The sequence below is a fragment of the Molothrus aeneus genome, chromosome 1, assembly GCF_037042795.1.
Source record: "Molothrus aeneus isolate 106 chromosome 1, BPBGC_Maene_1.0, whole genome shotgun sequence".
Classification (NCBI taxonomy): domain Eukaryota; kingdom Metazoa; phylum Chordata; class Aves; order Passeriformes; family Icteridae; genus Molothrus; species Molothrus aeneus.
This window is the reverse complement of record NC_089646.1, coordinates 130316296-130339092: the sequence shown is the minus strand read 5'-3', so window position 1 is coordinate 130339092 and position 22797 is coordinate 130316296. Positions and strand designations below refer to the sequence as shown.

Below are 22797 nucleotides of genomic sequence, written 5' to 3'. Positions count from 1 at the left end.
AACTTAGCCCAGAGGTTGGAACACCTAACACCTTAATTTGACAATTTTAACAGTAGTAAAGTTAGGGAAAGACTCAACAGGAACAGTGGTCTGTGGCTGGTGTATACTTTGAGATATTACTTAAGATGAGTTATATATGTTTTGGTTGTATGAATATGGGTGAATATGGCTGGGTGGACTTAGCAAAACAGAGTGTATTAAACCAAGTGTAGTATTTGCATAGGAGCAGTGAGGGACAGAATAAAGGGAGTGGAGATCAGAAAAGAGGTGATGAATACACTGGTGCTGTTCAGGTCCTCTGGCATGTGATATGCACCATCTATTTCTGCATATTTGTTTCCTCAGAGCTGTGTGGAACATGCCCAGTTTTTAGGCTCAAAAAGCAGCTCTTGGAGCTTTTGTTTCATTCAACTGAAAAAACCTCTACTTTTCGGTGCTTTATCTTTATTTCCTGCAGTTTTGTCCTCCATGCTGCTGATGCAGCAGTCAGCAAAAAATCCTTTTGGAGGCCCTCAGTTTTTGGGACTTCTGAAGTTGAGTTTAGAGGTGGTTAATATATTTTTGTGAGTATTTATTCTTGTTCAAAAAACTTGAAATGTGCAGGTGTTCTGTGTAAAAAGAAATGTTCCTCTCATCTTCGGTCATTTTCCGTCTGGGGGAGGACCCAAACTACTGCCAGGATTTACTCTCTGTGGTTGCTTTCTGCAGCTGTAAATCAGAATTGATAACGTGCAGTAGCTCAAAACTAGGTGATTCCCAGCCTTTCCTATGTGTCCACTTTAGCCTTCAAGATCTTTTCTGATTCTAGGAATGTGTAAATAATGAAAATGGTTGCTGTCTGTAAATGTGATGAGGGAGTCTTGATATGACCCCTTGAAAATTTGTGCTGTGCACATCAATCAGAGGTAACTGATGTGATGTTATCAGTGATTTACATTGATCAAAATTCTCAACAAATGAAAAGCTGCTATGTTTATCTTTAGCAGCTAATTGCAGTGCAAAGCTTTTGTTCTAGGAAAAAAAAAAAAAACAACCAAAACACTTGGCCCTATCATGGAGAAACTAAGAAATGTGTTTAGTCTTTTCTGTCGCTTCATGCCTATTAGATTTGGAGGGATTTTGTGCTTTGAGCATAAGAAATCTTCAGTCTGATACAAGAAGAATGTATTACTGAAATATGTTTTGGTTCTGATTGACCTAAAATGATGTAGTGGTGAAGATGGCTTGCATTTTAAAGAAAAATCTAAGCTGTGCTTGGTTTTCTAAATCAAGCAATTCTTACTTAATAGATGTGTTTTTAATTGTATGTTTTCCCTTTATTAGACCAAAAAACCTGAAATATCTGTATAGTTCAAAAAAACCTTTCAGGGAGTTTAAAAACCTTATCAAGAAAATAGCAGGAAAATGTTTCATGTTGAAATGTGAGTTTGAGTGGAGGGAAAAAACAATGCAGGTAAAGATCAGTAATTTACTGGGTTAATTATGAAAGGTTGTGGATGTTGGTTGCAGTAGTAACAGACATAATTTTTCTCCCTGACCTAAACCATATAACATGCAAAATTTTTGATTAAATACAAAGTTTTTTTCTCTATCTAAGTAGAACACTGTAAGTAATGTGGACAAATGTCACTTATTTAATATTTCTCACCAAAACCATTCATACAGTATTTTGCAAAGTTGATTACAGGAACACATATTGCTTGTAAAAAATGTGCTGTATTTGGGATCTCCATGTTCCTTATCTAAAATTGATTTTGCATACTGGATCTAGGGGGAAATCTGTAGTATGAATTTTGTCCATCGAGATAGTTATGGGACATTTTGTTCATGAAAGAAGTTCTGAAACAATGATATGTTATGTTATGACATATGTTATGATATGTTATGACATAATAGATAATGGTATTAGATTAGGCAAAAGTTTATAAATATGTAGGTATACAGACAAAAACTCACATGTAGCTGTGTGTTGGTTTAGCTATAAGCATGTCAACATATATGTCAACATATGCTGTGGGTATATGCTCATCATGTATATAAATACATTTCTTGTTTATATACATGATGAGCATTGCCAAAACACCTTAATGAAATAGTATTTTCTGAAAGTAATTAAGGACGGTAATATAGTGCATTTTCAAATAGGAGCAGAAGGTTTATGATGGGCAAGTGTGCACATAATGTGATTATAGTTCAACCACAAGAGAAGAGTAGAAGTGGAAGTATCCTTGGGTTAAATGTTAACATATTAAGTTTTAATTGCAGAAGACACTTTGGTAAGCCTGCATCTGTATATCTGTATGAAGTACTCATAACTTAAATTTGTAGATAAGTTTGGCTTTGACATTTATGTTGTAAAACTTATAAGGAGTTAAATGATGATACTGTGACTAGGGTTTTTTATTTTTGTCATCTAGAGTTTTTATGAAAATTGTAAAATTATACATACAGTTGATAACTTTAAAATACCCTGTATCATGATTTGGCATGAACCTTTGGCTTCATAACAGAATAAATATTTTTTCTTAATCTATGTTGTTACTAACTTATTTTTCAAAGAGCTATTGGACCCCACAAGTTGTCTATCTCCAGTATTGCATCTTTTTTTTTTTAGCCACCACATTGAAATTACAAGTCTTTAATTGTATTTTAAATTATTTTTATATGGTTTTTTTTCTGCTTAAACTGTATTTTTTTGTTATAATGCTTGTTGGAGTATGGAATAGCTTAAAAAAAGAATACATATGAGTAAAAAACTGCTTTTCATCATTTGGTACAAGTATTTACCCACATATAAGTATGCCTATGTGCTTCCACAGAGGAAGCAGGATTAGGATGACATTCCAACTGCCACATGGTGTTTCCAGAAACAGAGAAAGTCACAATGTAGGGAGCACAGTCAGTGTATTTAAAAACATGGATATTTAGATATCCTTTTGTGGCTGTGTTAAGACTCATATCAGTAAGGTGCACTGCCACAATCATGTCCTGTGGTAACTTCCTTCATATGCAGTATATTGTTTCTTTGAACCTTTTATTACTGCTTACAATCTGATTTTGAGACTCACACACACAAAAAGGACTATTCAGGTACTCAATGTTTCAATATTTGTTCAGTGTGAAGTGGAGGTGTGTGGTTCTTTGCATCCTGCGCTCTTTGCCAGGAAATTTGGAAATAAAAATGTTCAGTCCTGTTAACTATATGAAAGCTAGATGCATATTTTTCTTATAAAGCACAAAACAAATACTTAATCTCTTTGTTCAATGAATTATGAACTTGGTCTCCTCCCACATCAGTAAGTCTTAAGAACTATGGCAAGATTTCAGAATAAAGCATGACTGAAAGTGATGTGTTTTAGAGCCTTATGTTTCCAGAACACTTTAGAAATCTGTGTGTTTCAATACTTTTTGTTGAACAAGCATAGTTTTTAAAACAATATTTGAATATTTATTTTCATGGTATGTAAGACACGTTCAGAAGTGATAGTTACAGTTTGCAACTTTGTTCAGTTTACTTTGTGAGACATGGGATAAAGATTTGGTCTGCAGGCTGTTTGAGGGAGAAGGAGAAAGAAGAGAATAGTGAGGAGACCTCCTGGATAGAACAAATGGAGGGTGTCTGTCTGTGTGTGGTGGATTCAGGAGGGAAAGGACCATGGTCTGTGCCACAGCATGAACATCATCCTTGGGCAATTGCCATGGGTGGACGATCCTCGATTGTCCTTATCCTTAAATTATTGGTATTATCTAATGTTTACAGAAAGACTTACTTATAAAGTGAGGGATTTGCCTTCTGACTAATGAAATTATCTGTTGCTCTTCAGGACTGCAGATAAAAAGCATCAGTCAAGAAAAGCTTTCTTTCAGTTTGACATGAATGCAATTACATTTACTTGAATTAATAGTATTTTAAATATTACACCTTAGGTTAGTTTTTGACAGTGCTATAACTATCCACCACTGTAACCAGTGTACATCATGTAAAATAAGTGTTAGTGAAACCTGAATGAGTTGATGACTTAATGGTATGTTACTTGTAATTACTTTTGTCAAACTTAAATTTATAAAACAGATCTCACAATGTAAACTAATAGATAAAATAACGAAGAATTAATGATATAAGAGAATATTTCTGTGAGTTTAATTTCTTTTTTAACTTCTTATTTCTTGGCTGATGTTATTCAGTAGTTTTGTTACAAATATTGTCCCATGTTTTGATTTGAAACAAGATCCAGTATTTTCTTCTTAAATGTTCCCTGAGTTTTCCTTTTTGGCATTATGTGAGATTAGAGGGTATTTCCAAAGTTTTTTTTACTTTCCCACATGCATATTTTTTTCCCCAAGTTGTTTTCAATCTTATTTCTCCATCCTGTTGTCCAGTTTTTAATTTCTTCCTGTTGCACGTGGCTGGAGTTGCAGTTGAGCACAAACAGTAACAGTCCTGTCTCTCTAGCTCCTTTCAGAATGTTTGTAATTTCTTCCCTTGGGCACTCAACTTCATTTCTTTCTGACACTCACTTTCCTACCTTGTTTTAAACCTGTCCTTATTCATTGCAACTTTGACCAAGGATAAAAAATATTTTCCACTCAGAATGATTGGCGCAGATTTGGAAGAAGGTGTTTTGTTTTTATTTGATGTTGAAAGTCATCCCTTGAGTTAGTATTAAGAAATGCATATTTGAATTCTGAATGTTCAGATTTCTGTAAGGAAGTGACATGAGCATGGTATTCAGTGGAAAGAATAGCAAATGTTGAATGCTGGTACAGAGTCCATGCTGCCTGACAGGAGGCACACTGTATTTTAAATTAACCAATGTGATAAAAAAATTAAATGTTATAATATAGACATATTTTGTAAAACTTTGCAACCTTTATGGTGTAGTGCTGACAGCTGCACTTGACTTAATATATAGCATTCTGGTGGTTTGGTGGGATAGACTGCTGGCTGTTTTAGAAGATAAATTACTGTTTATATAGGTTTAAGTTAATGTTTCAAAAGCTTTCTTACTTAAAAAGCAGAGCATTATAAATAGCAATAAGTTCTCTGAAATGCTCTACACATTACAGACTGACAATTGCAAAAGAAAAGACTGATTATAAGTAGAAAACCTGTAACTATGTGTTTTGAGTAAGTTGCTCTTATGTGTACCCTTTAGCATTGATTAACTAGAAAGTTTTTGCAGCCATTCAGCCAGCTTTGTAGTTTAGTCCAATAGTTTTAAATAATCTTATTTAAATAAGATGTAATTGATAAATTACATTTGGTGAAAAATCTGTTCTTCTCCATCATGGTGTCTGAAGTTAAGCTTAAAAAGAAAGAATAAAATCAAGGACAAATTTGCAAGTGAATTGTTAGAAATACAGCAGAGCTATTAATGTGTACTTGAAAGTTTAAAGACAAGCATTTTGGGAAATTATGTGGAAGGTTTGCTTGAGACAACTAAATAATGAAGCTCTCAACTAGGCTTCTGTGTTTAGAATTTGATCAGCTGGCAAGTAAGAAAACTATCTAAGTTAAGAGAAATTATGTTTCAGCCATGTATGTATCTGAAATTTGATGTACAGTTATGCTCAGAAGATTTTAATTTCTTAAAGCTGTTTGAATATCCATACATGGAATTAATACAATTACACAGAGTTACATGTATGTTCATAGTATGCATGAAAAGTGTATGTGAAAACTATGGAAATAAGAAGAAAGTGAAGTTTTGTCTTAATATAACACTAAAAAAGCCATTACTATTATTTTTGTAAAGATTGTGCCTATTTTTTGAAAAGAAGAATAATTTTTTATTACTGTTATGCTGGTGTTCTAGTTTCCTTCTGTAGATTGTATTGTATGCCGACATCTCACTTATTCTTCAGTGAAATGCCCGTATTTCTGCATTTGCAGAATGCAGTGAAAGCTGCAGCAGTTTAATCTTCCTGTGCCTGAGAAATCTTTCTACTTGAACCTTCTTGTATTGGCAAAAAATGTCCTGAAGAGTACTACCTTGGGAAAAAGTCCCTGTTTTGGGTTCTGTGAAGAATGGCCACAAGCACAAATTTGGCTTGGACTTATCTTGGACAGTAACTGAGGAAGAAAGGACTGCTGGGCTGAAATCTCTGACCCAAATGCTTTTCAGTTGATTGGGTTTTAAGATTGAAATGTAAGGAAGCCAGACCTGCATGGCTTTGTCATCTCTGCTTCTTCTTCTTTTGCACTGCCCCATGACATTTTGAACCTACTTGCTAGTTTCAAACAATTTTGATGGAGAATTAGTCACTGCAAGCATAATCCCTTGTGAAAATCAATAGCAGCTGGAGGGACCCTAGTGGGTATACTCTTCCTTCTGACATTGGCATGTATAATTCATTGCCATTTCATTACCTTTTTGCTCTCTTTCCATCCCCAGCACCTAACAAAAGCCAAGCACTAGCCAAATGATGCTCAGCATGGAAAAGAGCTTGCTTGGATAGCAAGTTCTCCAGGCAAAGCTTTGTGCCTCAGGCCTTTCACTGTTATATATTAGAGGTTTATTGTGATGATGGAAATTTGAGAGCTGAGGATTATTCAATTTGCTGGGACCCTGCTGTAGGTCTGCTGTTCAGTAGTGTTTGGGATTAGGAGAAAATTTGGTCTGGACAGTATTCTACCTTACTCTGTAGGAAGTGGGTGGCAAGGTTATGTTGTAATAAAAATTATTACTACATCCTTGGCAGGTGCTTGGTGGAGAGAATTCTTGCACATGAGGTCTGGCTTTCTAATAAAATCCAGTAGGAAATGTGTTAGGGGGAAATACCCTCTAAAGAAAGTGTGAAGCAGAGCTAAACTACAACCCACCAGAACAGTGCAGGGAAACAAATACCATCAATCATCTAACACCACAAAGGAAAGTGATGTCTTGGTGAAGTCTGGGGCCAGTTGAAATAGTGCTGGAGACCAGTGCTGGCCCTCTGGCAGGTTGAAGAGAATATGAGAGAGTGACCTGAATGGATCCAACTTCTGCTAATGGTTCCCAGGTGTTGTTTAATGAATCAGTGATGTGACTGAGCCATGCTTACAATGGTATTTTGATGTCGTGGTGAACACTGCAGGAACAGACTTGATAAATGCTGGAGAAGTACTTCTCAGCCATTACAAATATTTCAAGGTAGGTACCTGCAACAAGGAGGAGAGTATGTCTAGTCTTTGGTACAGTGTCTTCCAAAATAGCACACATAAAAATGTAAGCAGTTGGTGTAAGAAAAAGATATGTTTGTTGTAGTCCAGCCAGTTCAGTAGCTGGACCTGGAAGAGAGTGAGATGCTCCTCTGACAAGCCCCAAATTGTGTGTTAGGCTGGGTGACAGTGGAACAGTCAGACTGGCCTGGAGTTTTCATGTATGGAGATAAATTATTTAAACTTGAAATATATATCCTGTTTTGTTCTGACTTAATTTTCAAGAGATTTTTGAAATAGGTAACTGTTATCACTCTTAATTTTATTGAATTTGCTTGTTTCTGAACACAAGTTGGAGAAGAGAAAAGAAATGCTTGTTGCTTCTCTTAGGTTTCAGTCTGTTCTCCTGAGTTGTTTCTGTCACTCTTTTCTCCCAGTCCTTCAGGGTTAAACTGTTTCAGTCACTCTTCTTTCTCATTTTCAGTCACAGAGAATATATGGGACAGAGTGACCCATTTCAGCCCATATTACCAATTTTGCTGAAGAAGCTCACATTTCTGTTATGTCTTTCCTTTTGACTTTTCCTTTCAGTCAACCTGGTGTGAGAGTTACTGAGTTAGAGTTCTATGCACTGTGGCTTTTGTGGAACAAACATTTCAGAATTGACTTTTTTTATCCTTTCCATCTTTGCTTCTACAGTGATGCCAAATTTTGAGTATAGCTGCCAGTTGCTGCTGTAGTATTTCTTATTTTGGATTTTTTTTTTTTTTGTAGCTTTGAGAGCTCTAGTCATGGGTCAGACTTCACTTTGTTTGCTATGAAATGCAGAATAATGTTACAGAATTAACACCACCCCACCCATATTCCTCCAAGCAAAGCCCTGCACAAACTTCCTGTAACATGAGAGAATGAAATCTTGAAAAAGCTTATCCTTGGAGAAATTGCAGAAAAGTCATTTTGAGATGTTTGTTTCTATTAAAAAGCACTTACATCATGGTAGGTGGCCTCATAACTTTTTAAAACTACAGTAAATGTATCAGAAACTTTACTAGATGATCAGTTAACAGTTTATAATACAAATTTCTTTACACAATAGAAAGAAGATATTTGTACAACTCCCCTCTAAAAGAACTTGCAAAGTCATTTTATTTGTTACTCTGTCTTGAGTGTTGAGAAATTGGGGTGTATTTCTGAGAACCACTTAGTGAGAACAGCCTGTTCTATTTATCTTTGGCTGTATGACTGTATCACCATGGGCTTTCAGACTCTTGACAGCTCCTTTTCTTGTAAACAAAGGAATATTCCTTTCAAATAGCCTGGATAATCAGCTAATCAAAACAGTAGCAACATCGCAGGGAGATTTTGTTATCCAGCAATCAATAGGAAGATGGCACATGTTTTGTGGTATCAGTGCAACAAGTGCCTCACAAAGCTTCCTGGCTTACCTTTGGGGCTGCTGTGGCAGCTTTTTAGCCTGTCCACAGCATTTGTGTGGATTTTTAACTTGTACCTCTATTTTGGAGCACATTGTGTGGTGCTACCATAGGATTAACTCAAGGCTTGTGCTAACATTGGGACGTGGATGTAACACCCTCATCTAATGCATGTACCTTAAATGTACCTTGTTGGTCATGGCTGCTGGTTGTTTCTGTTAATTTAGCATCAGCCAAGATCATATGCAACAAGAGGCAAATAGATGCTGACACCTTGTTTAAATTGTTTCTTGATTGCTCCAGTTTGTCTGTTCTGCTTAACTTAAACCTTGTTTATTTGCCCCACTCCCCACATCTCTGCCTCAAATTCCTTGGTAGTTCTCCTTTGTAGTCTGGGACATAATATTAACAGTTTATTTTTGACATGTTTCTACATGAAAATAGTATTGAAAAAAATTCTGGCAGAAAAAAAAGACTTTCCAGCATGTTTTTGTCTGCTATAGAGGAATACAGAGCTCAGTCTCTGAGTACTTGCTCTGAGGTATGTGAGTTGAAAAGATTTAAAATTGAGTTTTGTTATACTAGAAAAAAAGTGGCCAATCTCAAATAGTCTTTTGAAAGTATACCAGAAGTATATAGAACCTATAATTTCTGTATGTAATACAGAATTCCTTAACTATTCTGCAAAATTGGAACACAGCTTGACTTGGCTAAATAGTCTTAAATATTTTACACTGTCATAGTTTTGAAGTAAACCTGTATTTACATAATTTTAAAGTAAATGTGTGTTAGACTATTAAATCACATCTTGCAAAAGATGTACAGATGTCATATGCAGCATATGTGGGTCACTGGATTTTCTTTGTTTCAGTGTTATGCTTCTAGTTTGCTGTTCATTAAAGAAATAATAAAATTATTTTCTGTACTAATTCCTAAGCAGTGCTTAACCTATGTTAGGCAGCAGAAGTGTTGTTGTGATGTTAGAAGTGTAATATGAATCTGTTTATGTGTAATGCATATTAGCAAGTGTATAGCAGTGGAAAAGAACCAGATATCCTTTGGAAAGCAACATCTTTATGGTGCTTACCATTTTAGTGAAACTTGTGTATTTTGAAGATAATATTTTCAAAAATTTGTATTACTTTTTGTTTCATTTTCACATGCAGAGGAATCGTAGTGCAATGTGGAATGGTTTCTGGTGATGATCTAGTCAGCTTCATGCCCAAAGCAAGTCCAATTAGAATGGGTTGCTGCAGGGCTTGGCTATCCAAGTGCTGAATAATTCCAAGGACTCAGACTCTACCACCTCTCTGGGCAGCCAGTTCAATACTTGATCACCCTCCAAATGATGAGAAACAGCTTGCCCTGCTTGGAATCGCATGGTTCAGATTTGTACCATGAAAAGATAAGTGGCAACAGACACAGTCTGGATCCCACTTCTCTCAGTATGTACCCTCCCAGTATGTAGCTGTAGGCAGCAGTGGGATCCTTCTCCAGGCTGGACAACCCTAATGTATCTCAAATTTATCTCAATCTGCCCTGAGAGAGAGCACAGGAGGTTGCTTCTCTGCCCTAACCACCATGGTGGTCCTCTGTAGACCTGCTTCTGGAGTATCTTGGCGAGCCCTCAGCTGGGTGCAGTATTCCATACAGCTCACAGGGAGCTAAGGGAGGAGAATAATTCTGCCCCTGGGTCTACCCTTGCTAATACAGCCCAGCACACAGTTGGCCTTTGCAGCAAGGACAAGCTGCTGGCTCATGGGCAGCTTGCTGCCCCCTGGCACCCATGGATTGGTTTTTGAAAAGCTGTTCTTGAGCAGTTTGGGTTTTAGTCTGCAGTTCCAGAGTATCTTTATCCTGGGTACTCCAACACTCAGTGTTTACATCTGGATTTCACCGAGTTCCTCACAGCCCTTTCTGCACCCCCTCAAGGACCCTAGCAATAGCAGCCCTGCCCACCAGTGCATTGGTTCCTGTCCCTAGGCTGGTACTATCTGCAGTTTTGATGAGAGTGCACTCTATTCCATCTTCAGGTCTTCAGTATGCATGTTAAAACACCATGGACTTGGTACTGATCCCTGAAGGATGCCTCACGTAACCAGTCATCAGCTGGACTTGGCACCTTGATCACAGCCCTTTGATCTCAGTGGTCCAGCCACTTTTTCACTGAACTCCCACTATCCAGCTGGAGTCTCACCAGTCTGTGAATGAGGAGATTGCTCATATGAGGAGCCTGTGTCAAAGGCCTTGCTAAAATGAGCACATCCTGAATGTGGCTTCTAGTCTTGCCACAGGCAGCCAACTACTCAGCCGTATAAGCACTGTCCACTAGTGGGAAATAAGTTCCACTTCCTCAGTTCTTGCATCTTGCCATTTGAAATACATTTTACAGAAATATGAATAGATATCTTTTAATGAATTGTAAAGGATATTAAGCTTATTGTTTTAGAAATGATAAAGGGTGAGAAAAAGCAAATTTTATAAAGGAAAAGGGAAAAAATGGGGATAGAGAGCTCTTTGCAAGTTTGTGTAGTAGGTAATTTGAATCAGTTTGGGTTTTAAAATTTTAATTCATAATATTAATTGGTTTTAAACAGTTTCTTGAATTTTTTTTTGTTTGTTTCTATTGAACCCAATTTTGTCTAACTTGGTTTTATGAAAGCAGAGGGACAGTATTTGTATAAATAGCCAAGTGATCTCCAAGAGAAGATTGTTTTCCTGTAAAGTGTGCTTATGAGGCATTTTGGAGATCTTGCATGTTGAATAGGATTTGTGTGTTTTAAAAAGAGAGTGTGTATTTTTTAAGGAGAAAATTATTTTGAATTTGGAAAGCATAATGAACAAAGGAAAGAATAATGAGCTAAGATTATAAACTCCACTTATTAGGAAAGATCAAAATAAACCTCATCTGTTATGTGTTCAAGTATTGTCAATTGTAATTTGCTCTAAACCTTGCAATAACGGTTTTAAATTGCAGTAGAAAATTAACTGAGGAACTTGAATATAGCTTTACTAGCCTAGGTGTCTTTAGCATGTTACTTATGACTTGCATAGTTCTAGAACTAACCACAGTGTTTCATAAAAACATTTCAGCTGGATCTGGCTACTGGATCTGACACGTCTGTCAAAAGTGAAAAAAGAGCCTGGTTGTGCAAAACTGCATTTGTTGTATTTGCAGAACACCCCAAAACAGGACCTCTTGTTCAAATTTAAGTTTTCTAGGCTTTACTTCTGATACAAGCTAGTGGGAAAAGATACTTTTGTAATTTACTTGTCTTACTTAAAAATCATCTCTAGCTATATCATGAGTATTTTTAGTTTTCCACTGCTGTGGCTATTGTTTGGAATTGCTCTCATTAATGATAAAATGAATGGACGTTTATCAAATCTCATTCCATAACGATAGTTATTAGCACTTTTAGAATGTAACTCCCTTCCCACCACCATTATGATTTTGACTTCAGCTTTTAAATGTTTGTCATCTGGTGTGAGGTGGATTTATGGGAGTGCAGTAATTTTAGTGCTTTTTGGCTGGGTGTTTCTGATGACATCACTGTGATCTAGACACAGTGTGTGACTCTAGTTGGTTCCAGTTTTAAATAGTTTCATAATTATGCTAGTTTTGGCAGTTTCCTTGGAACTTTCCCCATATCTTTAATGAACATGTTTTACTTCTGGGCTTATGAGACAACCACATGTTTGAGAAATTAATAGTGTGCTCTTAAAGTTAACATTGAGCAGAAGTGTGCAGATACAAAAACCTTCTGGATATATGTGTACTTAGGAGTGTAGGTTTTTTTAAGTTCATGGCCACTCTTATTGTCTTTGAGTAATTGAAGAATACATTTGATTTATAAAATACCAGTAACTGTTGTGAAAAATGGTGCGTATGTTCATGCTCAAAGACCTCAAAACCAACCCTTGCAGCTCCCAAAAATATTTTTGATAATTGTGTATCGTAATGAAATGAATGGATGTTATTCCAGATTACAAAAAAACCCACACCCTTTTTTCAAATGTCAGTCAGGTTGAATTCTTCTTAAATGTAGGTGTACTCTGTTACTTTGTATGGATTTAGTCACACAGGTATATTACTGAGATAAATTTGTTTTGTGTTTTGGCACCATTTTGGAATATGTACATTTTTGCTTGTGTTGAGTTCCAGCTCACTGTAAAGGATTTACAGCCATTTTTCCATCACAACAGACTTGTAGCTCAGGGAAATATGAAAAACTTACTGGATGTAATGTATTCATTAATTAATTTATAATTTGTGTTTATTTAATTTATTTAATGTTGAGATTTGAGGATGTAATGTATTCATTAATTAATTTATAATTTGTGTTTATTTAATTTATTTAATGTTGAGATTTGAGACTGTTTCAAAATTAAGGATTCTTCTCTCCTTTCCTTTAAAAAAACAATCCCTCCTCAAAAATACTAGTGTTTATTCCTAGCCCTCTCAAAGTGGTAAAAGCTTAAACCACTCTTACTTAATCTTTACTCATAATACTCGAATATATTGCATAGATGTTGTGAAGTTTTGAGAACATGGATTGAGCATAATTACAGCAGTATGTAGATAGAAAAGTTAGACTTGAATGTAATCAGGCTTGATAAAGTTAACACTTCAGTAAAAGAACTTCCCCATTTCCTTCTCCCCCCTTCTCTTCATTTTGTAGCTGACATAAATATTAAAAGTCAAGTGTAATGTGATCCTATTAGACCAAGTCATTAAATAGTTGCAGCACAGCATTCTGTGCAATCCATGAGTGAGCTTGGGGAAGAAGGAAATGTGGTAATTGAGCTTGGGCTTTTCTTCAAGTTCAAAACATAAATAGTTGTGTAGTGTCTTACCTGAAAAAAATACTTCTGTGCTACATGTAAACTGGTTTCCAAGAAAAAGTATATCTAAAAGTGATTTCAAAAATTTTAGAGTAAGAGTGTGTGATCTAAGTTTTTTCAGTAAACTGGAGAGGAAGGAGAGTTGAGCTTTGCTGATTACAGTATATATATTAATGAAGAGACTTCCATCACACTGGACTTAATAAAAGCTTGAAGCTCTTGCTTTATCTCTGTCAGGTATGCCATAAAGAGAAAGGTGATTTTCTACTGAAATTGCTCCACAGTTTTAGGTTCAGGGAGAGTCTTCAGGAGACTTGCATTCCTTGATGAAAAGTATCAGAAGTTTATCAGAGATGAGAAAACAAGCAAATACCTCTAAACAGAGCTGATTCTCAACACTTGTTATGGGATTTTTATGCACTGGAATGAGACTTTCCTGTATGACTAAAATTGCCCAATAACCATAAAATAAAAAGCATCCAACAACTTGCTTTTCAATACTATATTAGTAACTGGAAAATCTCAAATCCTTTATGGTAACTCATCCTTCTTTCAGAAGCTATCATCTAGTCTTCTAATATATGAATATGTCTGTCTTATGTGATTGCACCTAATGAGTTAAAGCTTCTACCTTAACCTTATTTTTCCCCCAGCTAAGATTATAGTGCTCTTTTTTTTTTCCCTTAGGGAAATGGTTGTCATTTCATCAGAAAATTTCCCTGTTTTGTTCTAAGTACAGAGTGGAGGGAAAAAAATTTCTTTAGTTGCTTTTGAAGTTGCAGACTTGCATTTGAAGTGTATCGTTGTATGTATTAATTTTTTTTAATGGAAAGCAAAATCCACATCAAAAAGCAAGTAATGTGAACATTGCCTTTTGTAATTTCTCTGAGATTATTAGAAATACCAGGCAGCACGTGGAGAAACACATGATCTCTCCTGTATAAAAATCCAGCAAAATTTAAGCTGCTTGCTTTTCATGTTAAGAGGACTTAAGAATATTATAATTCATACTATGTTACTTGACATTTGTTCCCCAAAGCTTCTTTTTGTGAACAGATTTTGTGATATGATCAGTGGCATGACTCAGAAAGCATTTTTCACTTTTTCTGCAAGAGACTATGTCTATCAAACTAATTTGGCTTAGGTCAAAAGCTGTGTTAGCATCCTCTTTAACCTGTACTTTTAATACATTTACAAGAATATTTGCATGACTTCTCTTGGCTTTCTTACACTTGAGCCTTGTGCTTAAACTGTCATTCTGGAATGTAACGGGAATAGTACTGGTATATTTAAAATTCTAGATTCAGCTAATTAAGATTTTCATGTGTCTGCAAATCTCATCTTGAAAGGCTTATATCACATTCTGGAATTATGAGCCATGTTTCTGCTTCTGAATTCCTTATGTTGAATGAACTATATAGAAGCTCAAGAGGAGCAGGTGCCCTCAGTTCATTTATCTTTTCTGAAGTCATGTTTTACTGTTATAGAAGTCTGCAAAAATATTTTGCTTTATGAATCAGTTTCAATTAGCGGTATTAGGAAGGATGTGAGTCTGACATGTTGGAACCATGTGAGGTGGTTTCATGAGTAGGCATATAAGCTCATGCAATTAGGTAGTTTCTCATACTTGTTTTGGTAATCTGCAAGGATCTGTCTCTGAAGGAATGTTTCAGCAGAAATGGAGCTAGAAGAAATATGTTCAGCTGAAATAAATATTTAAATTACAGGTTTCTCTTTTAAACCACAGTTAGTGAAGGTATTCATTTAATGTTGTTGAGCTTGTTTTGTGTCAACTTCTGTAGTACAGGATTGAGTTGATGGAAAAACAGTAACAGAAATTACAGAACCTTTACCAAGTTCTCCCCACATTTATTTTCTTTTTATTTGGTTGACTTCATTGCTTTCTTTTCCTCTAACAGGAAGACCACGAAAGTTGTGGTTCCAGTTCCACAAACCGCAGTACCACAGAAAGCTTGAAATCTGCAGTAAAATCACGACGAGTTCAGCAGTCTGCTTCTCCTGACCCTGATTTACCTCCAGGTAATCCATCATTTCAGGAACTGGTTATGTATTTTTGTGTAACTCAAATACAGAAGTTTATTCAGATGATCACTGTGTTTAAGTTAGATTATTATGGTTTTGTCTACCTAAAAATCACAAAGGTTGGTCAAATACTTATATGTTAGAAAATAGAACCAAATCACAAAAAAAATGTAGTTTAATGCTGATAACCTTTTTTTCCATTTTATCAAATTCTTAAATTGACATAACTCATTTATAGTTCAAAGTAGCATCATAGAATCATAGAATGACTTGGATTGGAAGAGATCTTAAAAATCATCTAGTTCCAATCCCCAGGTATGGGGAGGGACACCTTTCACTCAACCAGGTTGCTCAAAGCCCCATCCAGTATGGCCTTGAACACAACTTCTCTAGGACACCTGTTCCAGTGCCTCAAAATAAAGATTTTTTTTCTATTATCTAATCTAAACCTGCCCTCTTTCTGTTTAAAACAATTATCCCATGTCCTATCTGTACATGCCCTTGTGAAAAGTCTCTCTTCAGCTTTCTCTCTTCAGACTCCCTTTAGGTAGTGGAAGGCTGCTGTAAGGTTTTTCTGGAGACTTTCTCAGGCTGAAAACCCCAAACTCTCTCATGTTTTATTAATGTTTTTTATTGAGCCCTGTATCTACTGGTGGAGATTGTTACCAGTTTTTTTTCCCTGGATATGGAATTTCAATGTGAATGGGGAGTTTGGATGCTGAACTTGGAGAAATTTTATAATACAAAAATGCCTACGGAACTATGTATCTGACTACTGTTGCCTCTGAGTTTGGATATGAGGTGATTCATGCAGAAAAGTAAAATTGAAGAGTACTAGAATGAATTGCAGTTTGCTATCTTGGTCATGTAATTTTAGATAGGTAAAAAATATGATAGTTTTGTGTGAGGTTTTCTTGCTGTCTTTTGTTAACAGAAGCTTTATACTTGACTTGAACCAAAAGACAACATTGACATTTAGTGCGTGTAATATGATGTGCTACACGGTATCATCTTGCTTGGAAATGGTTACTTGAGGAACCAGGGCTGGAGGGTCTTTTAGAACTTAGTGATGTAACAAACTCCAGGGGCTTGGAACTGGGGGAAACCATTTCCTACCATGGACAGCGCTCCAGCTGTGGCAGCTCTCTGGAATTTGGATCTTTGGGTCGCATCTGCAAACAACAAAAGTCAAAGGCTACTCAAAAATTGTATAAATATATTTCCTTCAATGACATTTGCAGGATTTTTGTAAGTTACCTCCTTGTGGTGAAATTGTATCAATAGAGTTGTATTAATTGTTGTAAAATATGAAGTTGTAAATACAGGTGGCTTTGGTTTTGGTTTTGAGTGGAGAAATAGCACTGTTTAGTATAGATTTACCTATCTGGTAAAATGTCCTAAGATTTTATTTGCGCATCCTGAATTTTAGTAAGATGTGGAGTCATCTGCTTAGTGTTTTGTTTTGGTTTTTTTTTTACCTTCCTGGAGGATATTTTTTAAAAAAAATTTTATTTGTCCTTTTGTTTTAGTGTCGATGGAGATTAATCTCCAGAGGCAAAATTTAGCTAAAACTGTAGCTTTGGCAACAATAGACTCCTGCTGAACTTAAATTGTTTAGATGTGTCCACTCTGATGGTATTGATTCTGTGACTACAGAGATACTAAATTTTTGGAGCATTGGATTTGAAATTGCATTTGTAGCACTTAATGTTCAGTGCAGCCTCCTGGGTTCTGGACAATTTGAAAAAAACCACACTTGTGGACTTTGTGTTGCACCTCAGGAAAGAATTTAGCCCTACAGATTTTTTGGTGGTTTTATTCACTTGCTGTAGAACACCTATATTTCAGTAGCAAAGATGCCCATAGTGTTAATCTTAGAAATCACAGAAGTATAAGTAACCTTTACCTGCTTTTTCCCACTTCTATTTAAAACAAAACCTTTTGAAAAAAAATCCCCATACACGAAAAAACAACAAACCCTTTATTACACATGAGCTTGCTGATGCTTTTATTATTTTGTTTTGAATTGTAGGAATTACAATTTCTTAAAAGACCATTCCTCACATGTGAAAATCTGCTTCTAGTATATTTGAAGCTAAACTTAATCAGGAAGCTGGTTTTTGTATGATACTTCTGACAATGTAGTGTACCACTAGCTGGAAGTATCTCCATAGGCAGTTTTGCAGTTTTTAGCAAATCCATGACCCCTGGTTTTTTTTGGAAGATAGGACTGTACTTCCTCTCTTAATGCATTCAGCCAAAAAGACATACAGATGAAAATGGTGTTGCTCTTTTCCTGAAAGACTCTTGATAGCAAAATTCTGAAGAAACTTTGGACCTGTGGAGAGGCAGCTGCACTTTTTCAATGAAATTAGTAGCTTGCTTTAAAATCATATTTAAATAACTGGCTATAATTTTATAGTTGCTAGTTAAGTCTGCAAAAATATTTCTATGCTGAAATTAGGAAAAGGAGCTAAATGCCTTGTGCCGCTTTCTATTTATGTGCAGGTTGGTTTACATCACTCTAGTGATGAATATGGGTCTCTTATGCCCCTTAATTACTGAAATAATAAATCTGTTTTTCTGAGTTCATATAAACTAAAAATGTCATCGTTTGAAGGAGTCAGTGAGAAAATCCTTAAAAACAGGTTATTCCACATATTTTTCAGTAGTTTTAGATTGGTATGCAGAAAAAGCCAATTCAGATTATGTTAGAAATCTGACAGTACTAAGCTCCAAAAACATTGAATTTGACTCTATTTCTGGATTTCCTTTTTCTGGTCATTGAGGACTTTGAATCCTGAAAAACCAAAAAATGTCCTATGTCAGCTGGGCAAATTTTTAGTTGTGGAACTCAAGAAAATCACTTATAATGGTAAAACTTTCCACATACCCTAAAGTGAAAAGTTATATATGGGTGTGAAAAAGATGAATACGTAGGAAAAGCAGAGTAGAATGGAAGTAGCAACTTAAGTATTTTCCTAGTTAACTGACAGTACTTTGATGTTTATTTTAATTTTTAATTTTAATTAAAATTGTTGACATAAGGGAGTTTTATTTAATGCAAGTTTCAGAAAACTGCTCTTGAAGTCTGTGGGTTTGGGCCTCTATCATTAGCTAGCTATTTCCAGCATAGTCACCAAACTAGAACTTGATAGTGTCTGTTAAATGTATTTTTAGATGTGTGTAATGTGATAAATTTGAAAACAGAGGAATTCTAAGGCTTGTTTTTTTTCTAGCACAAGCGAGTTGGGTCCACATCTAGGTTCAGTATACATGAAAGACAGGAATATGGGTAGTATTTAATATCTTTACGATATTGTTAAACATATGAATGTTTGCCACATACTCTGAATTCCCAGGTGAGATGATTTTTCCAATAACATTACATCTAAAAATATGTAAATTGATTTGTTCCCAGCAGGCTTCAGTGCAGGTGCTTACTATTTGGTTGTTGACAGAAATTGGTTTTGATACACCTCAGAGGGGTCTTACTGAACAAGATGTGGATATATTAGGTTTTAGAATGAGAAAGTGCCAGGTATGTTAATGCTTAGTTAACTTATAAAAAAACTGTGGGAGCACCTAGGCATAATATATGCACACTTGAAAAGTAACCTAGCAGCTGGTGTTCACTTTTCCAAACCTATTTCTAAATATTTCTCAAGTAAAAAAGTAATTGTTAAAATTCTTTGTCTACAGTAATCCATAGTGTTATGTTTTCTTAATTAAAGTTAATTAGTTTTGTATCCTCTATTGTATTCATAGTTTTTAACAACTTTTTTTATGGTATCTTGCATTTCTAGGATGCTGATTGACTTAACAACTACACAGAATATTAAAGAGTTTTAAGTCGTGTTAATTTTGGGGTAAAAATGATACATAATTTGTTTAAATTTTGATTTTTTAAAAGAGTGCAAGTTAAGAATAATAAATACATTGAAATAATGATTTTTTTTAACTAAATAAAGGAGTTTATGATGTCTTCCTTATCATTGCCAAGAATTTGTTTTAATTTATAGGTTATGTTCAGAGTTTGATTAGGCGTGTTGTAAATAATGTCAACATTGTGATCAACAATCTCATCTTAAAGTATGTAGAGGATGATATTGTTCTCTCAGTCAATATCACTTCTGCAGAATGCTATACAGTGGATGAGTTTTGGGATCGAGCATTTATGGACATCTCTGGTGAGTTGATATTTTTTGGTTTTATGTACCACTGTGGAGGCACTCTTAAATTCCTACAGAAATTATTAAATCTCATAAAAATGGCTTTTTTTTTATCAGAAGTAGGACAAATTATGTCTGTTTTGATTTCCAGTCAGTTTTTTCTCTTGTTCTTACCTTAATTCTGATGAGCCAACTGTAATATTATAGACTGATTGATACTGCATCAATGTAGTGTATGATACATGTATGATCACAGATAATCATACAAGATGTCTTGTCCTCTGCTCACGCTTGCCATGGTATTTTAATTAGTGCTTGCTGCTGGCAGTGAGTGCTTAGGCAAGTTTTGTGAGTGAGCAGTAGCAAATTAAGGCACTCCATTGCACTTATTTGTGATGATCTTCTAACCCTGAACAGGCTGGCAAGAGAGGCAGTCAGATGTGCTCACAGTAGTAAGCACAGCATACCAGTTGCAAGGCATGATTCATTTCACTTCACATTTTCAGGGGAAGAAAGCCCCCAACTTCTGACTCTTTATCTTGGTTTTCAGTATTTGAATGTTTCAGTCCTTGAATTACCAGCACTCACTTGTAAGTCTAGGTGCTCTTACTGATATTGGCTAGTGGTGGAACTGGGGCACAGTAACTGTGCTAAGATCACACAGAAGATTTCAGGTAGAGTGTTTAATTCAATTAATGTTTTCCTGAGCATATTTTTTTTGTTCTGGCTAAAATAATTACAAACTAATGTGACAAAATCACAAAATATATTTTGTGTTAAGATCACTACAAAAGCTCTTGTTTGTTTTGGAAGGTTCAAAAGAAAACTTTGAGGGATAATATACAAAACTATTTCTGTGAGAATAATGGGAATGATAGTAATTCATGAAACAGTACTCTTCTTTTATAAAAAGAGCCAAGTTATAGCAGACAGGGAGAAAGTTTTTATTGGATGTGACTAATTTGTCCTCACTTCCTGTGTGTTCAGCATAAAAAGCCTGACACAGCAAATGATCCTCTTCAGTCACATAAGCTAGTTCTTTGCTTCTCTTCAGTCACACAAGCAAGTACTTTGATTTAAATAATGACTAAAAAGCTGTCTTGTATTGCTTTCTTCTAGTTAAGAACCTGTATTACTTCTCGTATGTAATATATTTTTTTAACCTGTTCACTTCTTTTAAAAGCCACTGATCTGGTACTGAGGAAGATGATCAACTTTTCTGACTGCACAGTATGTCTTGATAAGAGAAATGCTAGTGGTAAAATTGAATTTTACCAGGAACCTCTGCTGTACAAGTGTTCCTTCAGGACTCGTCTGCATTTCACTTATGATAACCTCAACTCCAAAATGCCATCCATTATTAAAGTAGGTATCCAAAATAATTATTTCTGTTACTCACTTAGGAAGTTTTGAGGCTTTTCAAAATATCCTTTAAAATTTTAAGTAAAATGAAAAGCTTATGCTGTTGTGTTTTGCTAAAGGAGTTTTTAAATTGTGTTTTGTTCATATGATGCAATTAGTTTATGTACAGAAACAGCATCTAAGTAAGGAAGTTATGCTCTCTAATATTTTCATTTTTTCCTGGAGTTTTAAAAAACCCCCATAATTGTAAAGGGCGAAAGAAAGTCTGCAGATAATCTGTTAAAAAACCCCCGGTGGTATACTTTAGGGTGTCTGCAATAAGATGGAAAGGATTTTTTTTGCCTTAAGTTGTTGTTTCAAATGTAGCTCCAGCTCTTATGAATAACATGAAGCATCAGTGGATTTACACTCTGTGGTGTACCATGTGACATGGATTACCAAACCACACTCAGCTCCTAGTGAGCAGAGGCACAACATTATTATTATTATTATTATTATTATTATTAGTATTAGTATTAGTATTAGTATTAGTATTAGTATTAGTATTATTATCTGTGGGTCATCAGGATGCAGTTTTTTAGCGACTGCCTAAAATATTTAGCCAATGATTGGAAATAGCTGTTTTTTCATAGGGCTAAAGCAAAAAGAACTGCTATTAGTAAATATAACAACTTCATTAATGGAATTAAATTTTATCTGAGGATGCTAAAATCCTTTTAAAAGCCTCTGTTGCAAATGGTATTACTGTAGCTTCAGCACTCTGAAGGGTTGGTTGCTGAAGGACAGTGTTTTTTCCAGCTCAGGACAAAAGCCAGCAGTGATCCATCTTTCTCTCCAAATCTGGGAGGTTCTTGCTAATGTGAACTTTAATACTATGTGTTATTAACTTACTAAAGCATGTCTGATTTTAAGTCTTGAGAGGAGGTTTCCAGGACATGTGCCCTTTTGGTTTCTTTGTAGGGGCTAGAACATTTTAATAATCTTCATAATTTTGATTACTATGTCCATTGCTAAGTTTTGGCTAAACTAATCTTAGGGAGTTTTAATGGAGTTAAAACTTCTCTTAAAACTTCTCAAAGGAGGACCATTTTTAAGTGCTTGGATATGTTTTTATGCGTTTGAACTGGGAACACTCAGCTCCTACTTTTAGTTTTAGAATGAAAATAATGTACGTGGGTGGAGGTGACAAAACACACGTAAATTATTAGAATTGTAAGCTTTTGGTGCTGTTCTTGTAAAATTCATCATGGAATGAGGCAACCATGAGGCAGATGAGCTGATGTGGACTGGGGATGTGAATCCTGCCTCCACCTCTTTGTAGCAGCACTGAGATTTGTCTGACCTCTCAATAATCTAAATCCACTCATTATGTTGACACTGTGTTGGAAGCGAGCTCCACACAAAGATTATAGTTTTCCTACAGTTTTAGGGAGATGAGTCAATCTTCTGAGGGGCAGCTGAGTTCCACTGACAGAGGAATTATATTCATTGCCTACAGTGCTGCTTAGTGTTCCTGTCCTCCACTAGGACATATGCTCTTTGTGTGCCTTTAAAGAGGCTTCTGGCAAAGCAATCTTTTTTTTTTCCTTCCACATCTTAAGAGATTTATTCCTTATTCATCCTGTTGTTCTTCTGCACAGGAAAGGTTTGCTGTTAATAATTTTAAATCAACTGGCCTTGGAAAATTGGCATGCAAGGATTAATTTTTAATTTCCAAAATGTATCTTAGGAGTTTATATGCTTTTTTATTTCAGAGAATTAAAAAAAAAAAAAAGCATAATTCTGACACCTGACATATTTC

At 35.4% G+C, this 22797-nt stretch overlaps 1 protein-coding gene across 1 annotated transcript in view; it reads left to right on the top strand.

The window, feature by feature from the left end:
* Positions 1–22797, top strand: part of VPS13B (vacuolar protein sorting 13 homolog B) — a 433987-nt gene that overhangs the window by 29026 nt on the left and 382164 nt on the right. The window contains exons 4-6 of the mRNA XM_066565010.1: positions 15339–15459; positions 19485–19652; positions 20818–20999. Coding sequence (XP_066421107.1) covers positions 15339–15459; positions 19485–19652; positions 20818–20999 — 471 coding nt within the window. The remainder of the gene's footprint in view (positions 1–15338; positions 15460–19484; positions 19653–20817; positions 21000–22797) is intronic.